At 41.6% G+C, this 15,165-nt stretch overlaps 1 protein-coding gene across 1 annotated transcript in view; it reads right to left on the bottom strand.

Annotated features, from left to right (window-relative positions):
* The window catches only part of LOC134536135 (leucine zipper putative tumor suppressor 2-like), a 221,479-nt gene that overhangs the window by 125,388 nt on the left and 80,926 nt on the right, over positions 1 to 15,165 (bottom strand). Inside the window, exon 2 of the mRNA XM_063375728.1 lies at positions 8,575 to 8,648. Within this exon, the coding sequence (XP_063231798.1) occupies positions 8,575 to 8,579 (5 nt within the window). The 5' untranslated portion in view covers positions 8,580 to 8,648. The remainder of the gene's footprint in view (positions 1 to 8,574; positions 8,649 to 15,165) is intronic.

Below are 15,165 nucleotides of genomic sequence, written 5' to 3'. Positions count from 1 at the left end.
AACAGTCAAGTAATGTATGCACTACTGATGACACAGATGCATACAATAAATGTATTAGAGGCTTTTCTGCTTGCATTTGTTTGTTAAGTTTATTGAACAGTTCGAGAACAAAATCAAGAAAAGCAAGATAAAGCTTCTGAACTGGGTCATTTAACATGTTCAGAATAGTCTCTGCTGCTTGTAAACGATCAGTGATAACAGCATTAGTAAAAAACAGCTTGAGAGCTTCATACTGCTCCAAAAGTCTAACTACTACTGCTTGTAAGGACAGCCACCAGGTCTGGGCTGGATGTAACATCTTATGTGGTTTGATATTAACAAAAACTTGAAACTCAACAAAGCTGCTAATACGTTTTGGACTGGACTGAAAGTAGTTGTACACATCTCGTGCGAGGTCCTCAACTGCCCTAGGGAGTTTCATGCATGCATAGCTTGCACACAGATTAAATGAGTGACATACACATTTCATGACAAATAGATTTGGAATATCTTGAATAAGCCTGGTTGAAAGTGAATTGTGTTTTCCAGTCATCACATTAGCTCCATCACATGCTAACCCTACCATATTATCTTTATATGCTATTCCAGCATCATTCAATGCATTGGTTATGTGCCTATACAGACTCTCAGCAGAGGCGTCCTGCACAGGTATAAGTCCAAAAAATGCATCACTTACAGTACAATCTTTCACTGTTCTTGCCACTATACACAAATGTTTTATGCAACCCTTATCAGTGCTTTCATCAACAATGATTGAAAATTTATTTCCTTGCAGCACTTTGTTTAGATTTTGACTACTGATTTTTCCAGTAACATTTTTAACAATAGCTGTTGCCTTGGTTCGTTTGCAAACCAAATGACTTGCAACAGTTGAATCAGGACAAACCGATTTTATAAGCTGGGGAAGGTGTTCCATGATGTTGAAAGGCAGATTGTGTTCTGCTAGGAAAGCTGCCAATCGTATTTCCCCTTCTTTAACTTGTGTTTCTAGTTTAATCTTCTTATTCATTGAAGGCATATCAAGCAGTGTATGTTGCTTAGAAACAGCAGTAACATTTGTAAGATGTTTCTTACCTTTAGAGTGTTTTTCAATTTCCACTTTGCCTGCAGCACTCACAGATAAATCACACATGCATGCTTTACAGTATGCATAGCCCTCACCCTTTTTACTTATAGAAAGCCACCCAGTAAATGCTGGATTGCTCTCCCAACTAACATTATATTTCTGAAGGTATTTTCGTTTTTTCGCACTCACTGAACTTTCACTGCTGGAACAACTTGGATTTGTATCACTTTCCATGATCTATAAACTATAATGAGTTACTTGGTTTAGGTTACATCAAATATGAGAGAACAGATATCAAAACAAACAATATTCAATTATAGATTGGTAACACCACAGATGAATGGATAACATGGAGACGCAACATTCGGCACAGATATTTTGTTCTTGTAGCTATGGTCACAACTCACAAACGCTGCTGAACATGAGCATGACGACTACTTTAAGGCTGTAGTTTACTTTAAACATGTCAATGTCAATACACATCACTTGTGTGCACTTCTCTATGATTTCCGTTGCGTGAAAACAAAAAAAAAGATGTTACTATTTACTTAAAATGAATAAACATAGTAAAATTTAAATTAATGGCAAGAAAGTGCAAAATATCAGTAGATTTCGACTTTTTTCAGTAGTTCAGTAGACGATCCCGGAATTCAGTAGATCTACTGAAATTTCAGTAGATCTGGCAGAACTGCTGCTTGGCATCGCCGCGCTCGTTCGGCCTGTCTGCGCCCCCCTTCCACCCTCATCCTCTCCCTGGTATCTCGTGTCATACTATCTCGCGACATCCTGACCGTCGCAGCGCGCACCTGCCTCAGATCGAGTTACTTAAAGAGGCCGCACTGCTGAATAAAAGGACTCAGACATGTTTATCGGCGCGTTTTGTGGGAACTCGATGCTTGTTGCGTTTATCGGCGTTCTTTGAGCAGCCGCCGCGTCCTTCGACAGGACTCACGACGCGTTTCTGGGCATTTCGACGGCGAAGGTCGCGCGATATCTCGGAGACATTCCCGATTGTTCTGGACGGGAACCCAAGGGCTATATAAGGAGGTTGGGCCGACCTGAGAGTCAGTGAGTCGGAGACTGAGTGAGTTCTCCCGCGGCGAAGATCCGGGCGATAGTGCCGCGGGTGCGGCAGAGTGGCGAAGTCCTTGGACGAAGGTTCCAGGGGAGGGCAGGGAGTGAGTGAGTTCAGTGGAGTCGGGAGTTTCCGGGCAATAGAGTCGCGGACGCGGCGGAGGCCCGAGTGAAGTTGCGAGCGAGTCGTCGTGTGGAATCTCGGCGAAGGGTGTGACGGCGGCGGCGGAGTGCGGCGACGGAGTCCCGCGGCGGAGACCCACGAGGGGTGCTGCGGCGAGAGTTGCGCCGGAAGTGCGGCCCAGCGAGGTGTGTGAAACGAGTGACTGGGGAATTGACATTTCTTTACGTGTAATTTCTTATCTGCCAATTTAGAAGATTATTTGTAAGTGACAAGTAGTGGTAATAAATAAAACTGTGTGTGTGAAATACAATCTTTAATTGGGCTATCCTTTACGAACCCGCGGTAAATCGTAACAATATGTTCATCAAACGGGCGAAACGAGGTCTTCCAAACAACCAGAGCGTCTGGTGTTTGTTTGTACTTAATGTATGTACGTGACTGTCCGACTATAACTGTCGAATCAGATAGGAAATGTCGTTTATCTTGACTTAATTACTAATGTGGCAAAGGTTGCATACACCAACTTCCCCAACTTCTCAAATCCATGATTACAGCCAACTGTCGAGCACGACCACATTCTTAACAGTGTTATTAAGAAACAGTTGTGAATTAGATTTATTCGTATGGAGTAAGGGACAAAAAGTTCCGTTTATTTAAATAAAAAAATTGGTTGTCTGTAAAGTCGGTTTACATACGATAGTTTAACGTGATGTCATAAAAAAACATTGATATAATGATTGCATACTTTTATGAATAAAATTGAATCATTTTTATTGAACTATCACTATTTTGTATGGATACAAAGAACGTGTGAAATGAAATCTACAATTATATTGATAAATTTACTTTTATTTGCACTCATTAATTCAAATATGTTTATTACTTTATCGAAGAGATTATTTTAACTATAACTTTTATACATGTTTGCTATTTACCTTCTTCCAATCTGTGTTATTCTGTTGAGGATAGGACGATGATAGGAAAAGTAGGAAACGAACGGGAGTGTTTCAAGTTTAATGTGCCTCTAAAAAGTCAAATCGATGGTTGTTCCAATCGAGTGGAAGAGAGATAGATGCGGCGCAAGCGTACAATAAGCGTAACGGGACACTTTCGTGCGTGCAGCCGGCGTTCATCGATTTATTAGATGTCACGTCAAAAAAAAACCACTCATTTACCATGAACGTAAATATTTCACAGGTAAATGCTTCCGGGATTCATTCTGGAATTTTTCTTGCTAGGAAGACTGGCAACACTGTGGTGACTCACGCCGCCTCTGTCGGCGGCGACATCAGAGGGCGACTTCCGAAAAAAAAAAAAAAAGGGTTGCGTCATCGTTGCATATGTAACAAGGGATCCCCCCACCACACCGCCCGAGTTCAGAGGCCACCGCTATGACTCAAGCCTTACGAGCGCTAAGTTTTCTTCATGAATAGGGACTGTAAAAATTCGCGGTTTCAGTGACCTCCAGGATAGACTCCACGATCCTGTGCATACTCGGGCAAACGTCACCTGTTCATTGGCTGGTGACTTGTGAGGCGTCTCAATTGGGGGACTCGTGATTCGATTTTTCTTTGACTGAGAGTCTATAGTTGGCCCACAGTTCTCCAGGTTAACAGTAAACCAATAGCAGAAGTTGCATAAAGGTACAATTATTTGCAATTCAGCATATCGCGAAATGAATCCGGGAATTTTTCCGGTCTCTATTCATGAATAAAACTAGTATTTTGGCCGGAATTGAAACCACACAATGTTCTACTTTTAATGACTTTTTTAATTTTAATCAAATAAAAAATAACAAATATCTGCAATGTAATCGACAACCTAACAACAAAATAATACAAAACCAAATACGTCCATACAGAAGAAGTAGAAATAATTCAGTAAAATTTAATTGCTAGTTTTTTTTTCCTCTAGTTCACTTTGAGGCATTAACTATTATTGATCTCTATCGACACTGTCTTGTTTGGATTTTAAAACAGAAATTAAAGTAACGCGTTTGATTTTGAAAGCTACACGTGCATTTATTAAATATATCAAAAAACCCTCGACCGATTTGATCATACATCGAACTTAAAAAAATTTATTGGTTAATATACCTACAAAATCTAATGAAAATCCTATCAACGGTTCGAAAGTTGTGTCAGACAAAAGTCATATGCAAACATATATACAATCGCCAACCCCGCTTCACTCGGTCGAGAAAAAAAAAGTTGCACTTTTTTTTACACGATTAAGTGCCTTTCTATTCACATTTCTAACGATTTGGGTACCTAACCACAAATTAGCTATGCTCAGAAAATACTACTTAGAAATGTGACGAGAATTATTTCTCTCAGGTCAATGTTTTACCTTTACTTTAGGCTCGTTTTCACACGCCGAGTTGTTATTTCATATCCTTATCATTATTTTTTTTAAGGAATATGTCTGTAAATTTCATCCAATATTTCTCTAACAATTGTTGTCTGGGTCACAAATTTTCTCACCGGTCATTTAATAAACGTTATCTTCGAGCTGTGACAGTTCACGCAAGTGAACACTCGCATACTTTTAACGCTGTCAAAAATAATAAGTATTAAGTAAATATCTGTTGAGACGAATTGGAAGGGGGGAAAAAATCTCACATAATAACGACGAGAAAATTCAATAACCTCACGGGTTTTGGCTCAACATTGTGAGATTTTTTTTTCGGCAAGTGAGAGACCACGCAAATCTTCCCCAGACAATGGAACTGTCGACGTCTTTCTCCACTGATGTTTCCCAATTCATTGAAGAACTGATTGTGAGCGCACAATCTGTGCATACTAAGCATACTAGTACACGTTAGACGGTTTGCGACGATCATAAACTTTTCCACTTGTAAACACAGATTTATACTTTAAGAACAAGGACAAATACCGTAGAGACCTGCAAAATTCGCGGATTCACATTAGGTGATAGGCTAGAATTCAAACACATATACCTCTTAGATACTTTTGCTATTGGCTTACTGTTCATCTGGACGAATCTCAACCAAAGAAGGATCGAATCACAGACAAACCAGCAGAGACGACTAACAAGTCGGCAGCCAATGAACTTGCGTTATTTGCCCGAGTGTACAGGGGTATGTGCAGTCTATCCGGAAGGCCATCGAAACCGCGAATTTTGCAGGTCTCTACGGAAATACGTTGTATTAATTGTCAAAGAACTGAATTGTAATGTTCGAGTCAAGAACTGAAATGTTCGAGTCGAGCTGAAAGAAGCTCTGAAAGCTTTTTTTTAAAAAAAAAAGTGTTCTCGACCAGCGCACACGTGTTACAACTCCCGCAGCTGCACAATCCAGCGGTTACGCTGGTTACGATGCGAGGATCGAAGAGGTAATGATGCAAACAAGAAACGAGCCGATATTCGCCTCCGGGGCAACTGAGGTAATTGCAGCGATAACATCGGAACGCGTGGCCAGGCACTCTGTATCAATTAGGGAAAGCACAACAAGTAGGTAAACCCATCGGAGGAATGCGGTTACCAGTGGATAGGAGACACCATCATTTCCACAGTGTCGGTGAAAATCAAGTTAACTGATTGTCCGGTCGCACCCCGAGCCAAGTGTAATAAATCATTCGCAGGCAATCATGATCGATGAATACTTATAAAAATAAAAGACACCGTGTAACCTACTCAGGCACAAATAGTTGAATTTCCATCTTCGTGCGCACAACTTACGATCAAGCTATTCATAGGATTTTAATCAAATAACACTATTTATCACATTTACTAAACACTTGAATGTTCAGTTAAAAAAATAAACTTAAGACATTTAACAACAATGCAAGAACCAAAATTAATTAATTTACCAAGTCAAAGTAAATTCAATCATAGTTAATTTTAAAGTCAGTTTCTCCTAGGTTCGCCAGGGCTCTGTGTTTGACGGAACCATATTACTACTGCTGCCGCGATTATTTCGGGGGATTTAATGGGAAAGCAAAGTAGACTTGGAGAACACGGACTTTTGCTTCTCGTGGATGATTGGACTGCAGTGCTCTTGACATGGCCTCGACGACCATGGGCCAGTTATGAGCAAGGGGAAGAAGTGGCTGTTGCCCAATCACGTGAAACTTGCCAAAAAAAATTGCGACCTTGTCATCGACCAATGAGCATTATATAAAGCAAAAGCTTGATTTTGTAAATGCAAGTTGAGTCCAGCCTGGAGTAAAATGAACCAGGAAAAAATTTGCAGGCACAATTAATCACTTCTGGGATGGTCTTCGCGGCCCACAACATGCCTGGGCGAATGCCACCAGCTCATTTGAAGAAGACTTGCAAGACGTTTCCACTTGCTGGCCTATGATGCCATACTGCTTTGTTTACACGATTTTTGGCGGCCCTGAGTTCTCCGAGGACAAACTGGAATCGATAACAGAAACAACATAAAAGTATTTGAATTTCAACCAATGACGACATCCACTTTTCTTTTACTTTAACTTTTACACGGTAAATCGTTGGAAACTCAAGTTGCGCGCGATATCCCTTGTAAAACTGCGAGGCAGAGCTTTGTAAAATTACAAATGGTAAAAAGCTCTGCCTTGCAATTTTACAAGTGATATCATTGGTACAAGACTTTATTTGTAACACTTTATGTGTGTGTGATGTGTACAAAACAGGGAGTTGTCTGTAAAAACCTGTTTACGGACGATAATTTTACGTGATAACGTCATAAGAAAACATTGATGAAAAATTGCATACTTTTTAATTTTCAAATATTATTTATAGGTTTTGCAAATTTAATTTAAATAACTTGTTTGAATAGAATCACGAACAATTAGTTAAAAAGCCCGCCTTATACCTGTTTGATATTATAGAAGATTATCTCGCACGGTGGTTGGCCGGTTCTTGCACGCTCGGCTCAGGCGGAACATGACAATTTTTCGTGCGTGCAGCCTGCGTTCATCGATTTATAAGACGTTATCACGTCAAAAAAAACAGTGTAAATACGCGGGTTTACCAGATCCCTACCTATTGATGTGGTACTATTGCACCTTTTCCGACGACATGAAACTGCCTGCACGTCTCAAGGTGGGACTGCGGCATCTACGCAAGAGGTCAAGCTGACTGGTAGCCGTTGGGCAACGAATTGAGTCGCCCGCCGCCAGGGGCGCACGCGCCACTGGTACCAACCCAAAACGCACACAAAAACACCAACGCGGGGCCGAAAGGTCCAAGCTCCCGACCCCAGCACCGTTGCCCCTGAACAACTCTTCTTCCTGGACCATCCTTCTTGTCCTGTACCGAACCTCGCAATGTTTAATCCTTGCACGAATGAGCCCAGGGTTTCCCAGCTGTGTCTGTGCAGGTTTTACCTGGGCCCGACTCCAGATCTGGGACAGGGGAGTGAGTAAGTCGTGGCATCAGTTGCTGTAATGGCCGGCCAATCGCCGAGCAAAGCACGCGATGAATGCTACCCCTTTCTGCATGGCTTGAACCCAGTATGATTAGGCCTGGGACGCACCTAGACCCGATGCGGGGTCGACGTGGTGAGCTCCGGTACTAGCCTGGACAGCTAGCAGAGGTTGGATAGGCCTCCACCGGACCACGGGTTCACCGGGTGTTTCGAGGGGTCCCAGTGTGATGTGGGAGAACGGGGAAGGCACCAGCAGTGCTGTATTTCGTCTATAGAGCTTAGGACGCAGCCACTTGTCTGGTTAGCTGAGTGATGCGGGGGGTGACGGTGGTGTCTATACCGGAATGGGTAGCCTCGGCCTCTGGACATACCCGGATCTCTAACACCTCTCCCGATTCTCTTATACGGCGTATTCCGTATCCACGCCCGTGGGGGCCCCAGGCCGGCAGGGCATAACGGCTAAGAGGAGGAGCAATCCCTTTGACACTCGTGGGACGCACCGAGAATCTTCCCCAACACAGACCAACGCACGATTGCTAGGGACTGGAAATAAATTCGTGGTTTCGATGACCTCCAGGATGGACTCCACGATCCTCTTATGTACGCGGGAAAATTACACCAGCCTCATTGGCAGCTGACTCGTGACACCTGCCAAACTGGGATGCTTGTGATTCGATACCTATTACGCTGAGGGTCATTCATTGGCTCACAGTCCTTCAGGCAAACTGTGTTCCAATCACTGAAGAGGCGATAATTTACACGCTCTTGGATTCTAGCCTATCGCGATAATGAAACCGCGAATTTTTCCGGTCTCTAAGTATAGGCCTCGGCCAGGGTCGCACCCAGAGTCTTACCCGACACAGACCAATACACGATTGCTTCCAGAACCCACGCGGCGAACAGCGCCGCGGCGGACCACGAAGAGGCGGGACTCACCGCATGCTCCCTCGTCGTGGGGGCAGTCTCTGGGAGGCCGCCCTGGCCGCCCGCGCTCCCCGGACCTCGCCCACCTGCGGACACAAGCACACGAGCTCACAGATTATCGCTAGGGACATGCATATTTCGCGAAAAGATTCCGCGACTAGCTGAAAGTTAAAACACTGTAGCATCATTTGTGTTTTGTGGTTGGGTGAGTTTATTTCAGTTCCACGTCGATTGTTACAACACCAATAACAGTAGTTGAGTGCGGAAGCAAATGCGTTCTTAGTGGCCCAGTCAAATATGGCAACGACTTCTCTCGCAGACGGCCGCTAATCAAAAGGAAGAAACCGCTGGTGCGGGTAACTATACCTTGTTGCAGTCTAATATGCGTCCAGATTAATTCGGGAAAATTGCCTACCCCTACTGATCGCTAGGGACCGGAAAAATTCGCGGGTTCAATGACCTGCAGGATGAACTCCACAGTTCTACGTACACTCTGTCAAATGTCACCCACTCATTGGCTGCTGTCTTGTGAGACGTCCCCCAACGTACCAGCCTTTGATTCGATAAAGCTTTGATTGGGCGTTTCTCATTGGCCCAGAGTCATCCAGGTGAGTTGTGAGGCAATAGCAGAGGCAGCACTGAGGTATAACTATTTGTATATTAGCCTATCGCGAAATTAATTCGCGAATTTTTCCGGTCTCTACGTGATCGTACTTTAAACAAATTTATCTTTATCCATTTTATGTTTCGTCACAAATTTTCTCAACAGATGTTTTACTAAATGTTCTATGATAACGGTAAATAGTTTATACGAAGTGTTTAAAATTATGAACACTGGCGTGATTTTTTAACGGCTGGAAAATAAAGTTTAGGAATTTTCTGGTGAGAAAATTCGAGACCCAAACATCGTAATAAAAGCACATGAAAATTACTTCATTAATAATATTATGACAAGAAAATGAAATAACCAACTCAACCATTGAGATCGAGTCTTAACCCAATGCAACAAAACCTAAAAACTCCTAAGATTGTGTCATTTGAAATAGATTTCAAAGAAATATTTCAATATTGTAGTCATTTCCATGGTACAACTTCCCATTTATTTTTAATTTGTTTTTCGTTTAATGGTCCATAGATCCCAAAACCATCGCCATATAATTTTTTTTAATATTTATCACTTTGTATGGACTCGATAACTGTCATAATTCTGCACAGATCGAATCCATACTAATACATAAAATACAGAGATGAAAAATCTCGATCGAGTACGTTGATGGGCAAACTCGGACAAAAGGGGTAGAAATGAGGAAGGTTTTTTGAAAGAAAAAATTCTACAACTCTCTTAATATAATATTATAAATATCCACCAGCCATTACGCCAAGGGGCAGGAAAAACAGGGATTGAAGGACCAAAACATTTTCCTCTCTAAGTAGGCACACTATCAAATACGTACTGGATTGATTGGTAACCGTCTCAATATTATTTAAAACTTTTGTCTGAATTTTTTTATAAGACAAGTAATTACTGCGAGGGGTAGAAAAAACTGGGGTTATAATACAAAAAAAAATCGTAAATTCTTTACTATATAAACTATCTAATACTTTCAAACTTTTGTATAAAACAATTTTTGACAATACGAACCATTACAGCATCGTCAGAAAAAATGTTGAAGGACAAAACAATTAATAACTACCTTATTAGATAAACTATTAAATTAATATAAATTTATTGTAGATCATTTAAATACTATCTCAAACTTTAGTCTGATCAATTTTTGATTAGAATAACTATACCGCAAGGGGTTAAAAATACAGGAGTTTAAATAAATAAAATCACGAATTATTTACTATATACACACACATATATAGATAAATAAAGATTATAATATAAAATACATACATTTTGTAAGCTTTCGTAAATTTTACCTAAAATATTTATCCGAAACAATTATTGTTAAAACCAACCATTTCTACAAGTGGTGGAAAAAATTAGGTTTGAGGGATGAAAAATGTACCTATAACTTCGTTAGTGGGCACAGTATCGAATTCGTTTTAATTTTTTTGTAAATTTTCTAAATATTATCAAATTATTTTATCTGAAACGTTTTCTTAGAACTCAAACAACGCAATGCGCGAATATATTTTAGTGCTTACCTCATGGGAAATAATGTGTGTGTTATCTTTATGGGAGTTTTCACTTCCATAACGGCACAGACCTTACCTAGCTCGTATCGAGTAACTTATATCCTAAAAATTGTACGAAAATGCTGGATGCACAGAAAATAAAACATTCGAAACATTAAGGCCCAATGGAATATGCGAAAATGTTTGGTCGATACTTTTGGTACACGTGTATTTTTTTAAGTTATCTTAATGTTCCTGAATTTTCAAGAATTTTCCAGAAGTTTCAAGAATTTTCCAGAAGTTTCAAGAATGTGCCAAAATACACAGGAACTTCAAAATCTACCTTCGCCTGTATGCTGAGCCGGAAGGGATATATATATATATATATATATATATACATACACACGCACACACACACACACTAATACACACACATATAAGGAAAGACCCTGTTACGCGCCGGACGCATAGACTGCGAATTACATGAACTCCCAAGAACTGAAAGAAAGAAAGAAAAAATCCGTTGAGAACTGGTGAAAGAAACTAGTGTCTCGGTTCATAATGGCGAGGCGGTCCTTTACAACTCACGAGCACAAGTAAAAAAAAAAAAAAAAAAAAAAAACGAAAAGGAGGGGGGGAGTGGAGGGAGGGCTGTCCGTGTGTGGGAAATAGACAAAACGTTTCCTCCTGCGTTCTCTCGACACGTAAGGCGCTGTCGGGACACGTACACAAGAAGGACGAGAGAGAGAGAGAGAGAGAGATAAAAATATGAAAGGATAAGAAAAAAAATCGCGCCCAGAGGGAGAGAGACGACATAAGGCCGTTAATGGGTTGGACATGCACACGGACGGCCCGTGGGAAAGAGGCAATAAACCTCTATTAGCGGGTCGGGTTACCGCCGCACCTGGCCCGTCTTTGGAGCCCGCCGAAGCAGGAGGCCGGGAGACCGTCTTGTGGGAGGTCCCTTTCTCTCTTCCGACGAACCCGCGTCCCCTGGGATACACGAGACAAGGCGTTGCATAAATTATTCTGCCTTAAATATTTCATGTTTTCGCACATGACTTTAAATAAATTCGTGATTAGTAGAGACCGGAAAAATTCGCGAATTCATTTCGCGATAGGCTAGTATACAAATAGTTATACCTCAGTGCTGCCTCTGCTATTTGGCTCACACCTCAACCTGGATGACTCTGGGCCAATGATAAACGCCCAACCAAAGCTTTATCGAATCACAGGCTGCTACGTTGTGGGACGTCTCACAATGCAGCAGCCAATGAGTGGGTGACATTTGACCGAGTGTACGTAAAACTATGGAGTTCATCCTGCAGGTCATTGAACCCGCGGATTTTTCCGGTCCCTAATGATTAGAGACCGGAAAAAATTCGCGGGTTCAATGACCTTTCAGGATAGACTGCAATATCCTCTAGACACTCGGGCAAATGCCAACTGTTCATTGGCTGCTGACTTGTGAGTCGTCTCGACTGGGTGGCCTGTGATTCGACACTTCTATGAGTGAGGGTCTCTAATTGGCCCTCAGTCCTCCAGATTAACAGTGAACCAATGGCAGAAGCAGCACTAAGGTATAATAATTTGAATTTTAGCAAAACACGAAATGAACCCGCGAATTTGTCAGGTCTCTATTCATGATATAATTGTTTGTAAAAGATTTTTTTTTCTACTGAACAAGTCCTTATTGAATTATTTTTTAAAGTTAAATTTAAGGAAATTTTTTTTTTTTAAGTCCTTGCACGTACTGAAAATATACATATAAACGGACTAAAACCGTTCGAATGTAGCCTCGGTCTTTCGACTATTTACTTTATAGCACGTCATTTGTTGGAATATGGTTTTTACAAACCTCTGAAAAACTGCTCCCTGATGATTACGACTGCAATATCGACCGAAACGTCGGTGAATTATTCGCCAAGGACGCGGCTAGAAACCAAAAGCCAAGCTACTTCAATGTTAGTAGTAGTAGTTTTTAACTGTTTCCCAGTAGAATTCAACTGATGCTAAGCTGTTTTTAACAGTTTCGTATTTAGCGCGCGGGAGGGATGTTGGTGTTATTTCGAGAAAACCCAGGGGAAACTGAAATGAAGGTGGCGAGACCGGGCTTCGAAGCTGTGTCCGCTGAGATGCAATTCTCCGCAGACTCGCAGTTGCACGAAGTGCACTTCGCGTGCTTTTTGCATCACCGAATGTCGAGTTGACCAACGTGCAATCCACGTGCTGTTTGCATCACTGAATGTCGAGTTTGAAAACAAAGTGCACTCCACGTGCTGTTTGCATCACTGAATAACGAGTTGGCCAACGTGCAATCCACGTGCTGTTTGCATCACTGAATCTCGAGTTTGCCAACGTGCAATCCACGTTCTGTTTGCATCACTGAATGTCGAGTTGGCCAACGTGCAATCCACGTGCTGTTTGCATCACCGAATGTTGTGTTTGCCAACAAAGTGCACTCCAGGTGCTGTTAGCATCACTGAATGTCGAGTTGGCCAACGTGCAATCCACGTGCTGTTTGCATCACTGAATCTCGAGTTTGCCAACGTGCAATCCACGTTATGTTTGCATCACTGAATGTCGAGTTGGCCAACGTGCAATCCACGTGCTGTTTGCATCACCGAATGTTGTGTTTGCCAACAAAGTGCACTCCAGGTGCTGTTAGCATCACTGAATGTCGAGTTGGCCAACGTGCAATCCACGTGCTGTTTGCATCACCGAATGTCGTGTTTGCCAACAAAGTGCACTCCAGGTGCTGTTCGCATCACTGAATGTCGAGTTGGCCAACGTGCAATCCACGTGCTGTTTGCATCACCGAATGTCGTGTTTGCCAACAAAGTGCACTCCAGGTGCTGTTTGCATCACTGAATGTCGAGTTGGCCAACGTGCAATCCACGTGCTCTTTGCATCACTGAATGTCGAGATTGCCAACGTGAAATCCACGCGGTGTTTGCATTGTCGAATGTCGAGGTCGCCAACGAAGTCCCGGAACAACCCACATCCGGACTCGACGTCGGACCAACTCGGCGCGGCCCGCGGAGGGGGTATTTAATGACACAGCGGAATACAGTCGATCGCCGCGACCTCTTTTGTTTGAAGTAATCCTGGGTGGCTGCTCTAGAATTAGCCTCCATTAAAACAACAACAACAAAAAAAATTCCGAGGGGCCAACTTCTCGTGACGAACAAAGGCGTCGTCATTAATGCCGCCAATGCCAATTTTGCGGTCTACGTGCGAGGTCAGGCATTTCCGGAAAGGCGACCTGCGGTACAAAAATCACTGTCCCCTCCCTTCTTCTAGCCTCCTACACTGGAGGGACATCATCCAGGGGATCTTGAAGGTGTGTGCGAGCAACATTACGACGACATTATCTTTTCTTTTTTGATGTGACAGGGTCTAATGAATCGATGAACGCCGGCTCCACGCACGAAAAAGTGTCCCGTAACGCACATTATTGTCCCGTTACGCTCTCTTCCACTCGATTGGAACAACCATCGGTTTGACTTTTTCGAGGCACATTAAACTTGAAACACTCCCATTCGTTTCCTACTTTTCCTATCATCGTCCTATCCTTAACAGAATAACACAGATTGGAAGAAGTTAAATAGCAAACATGTGTAAAAGTTATAGTTAAAATAATCTGTTCGTTTAAGTAATAGACATATTTGAATTAATGAGTGCAAATAAAAGTAAATTTATCAATTAAATTGTAGATTTCATTTCACTCCTTTGTATCCATACAAAATAGTGATAATTCAATAAAAATGATTCAATTTTATTCATAAAAGTATGCAATCATTTGATCAATGTTTTGCTATGACGTTGTTACGTTAAACTATCGTCCGTAAACCGACTTTACAGACAACCAATTTTTTTTCACTAAATAATCAAATGCGCTCTCAACTTAACAACGCCAATGACAATTGATGTGCGTGATGCTGAAGAATAATCACACATGCATCATGTGTCGTACGACAACCTAGCGTCTCTGTGATGTATACGAAAATGTCCTCCATAAAACTTTATTCCCGCTGAGGAATCTGGTTACGTTAAAATCGCGTGAGCTTTTAAATAATTCAAAAAATATTACCTCATGTATCCGTTCGTTAAAATATATATTTTTTTAATGTTTCCATTTAATTTCTATGACACCAAATAAAAATTCTTCGATGATAATATGTAATTGTTGTAGTAGGTTATATACATATTTAGGAATCACCGATATGCACTAATACCAGCACTAATAATACATAACTATATTTTTAAAAATGCGTGTGCCACCACCTTTAGATAGACTTTTTTTTTTAATAATAATTTTGGAGTTGTACTCGTTTCCAATGAATGGCCTTTCTGTCGACGAGAGCGGGAGAAAATGAGAGAGAAGAGAAATATAGGAAGAGGCTACGGGTATTGGCTAGAAACAGGATGAGATAAAATTAAAATTCTCAGCTATTGGGTACACACTTTATTTGTAGG

This window comes from Bacillus rossius, chromosome 10 (assembly GCF_032445375.1).
Source record: "Bacillus rossius redtenbacheri isolate Brsri chromosome 10, Brsri_v3, whole genome shotgun sequence".
NCBI classification, from domain to species: domain Eukaryota; kingdom Metazoa; phylum Arthropoda; class Insecta; order Phasmatodea; family Bacillidae; genus Bacillus; species Bacillus rossius.
The sequence above is the reverse complement of the archived record's forward strand: the minus strand, read 5'-3'. Positions and strand labels throughout refer to the sequence as shown.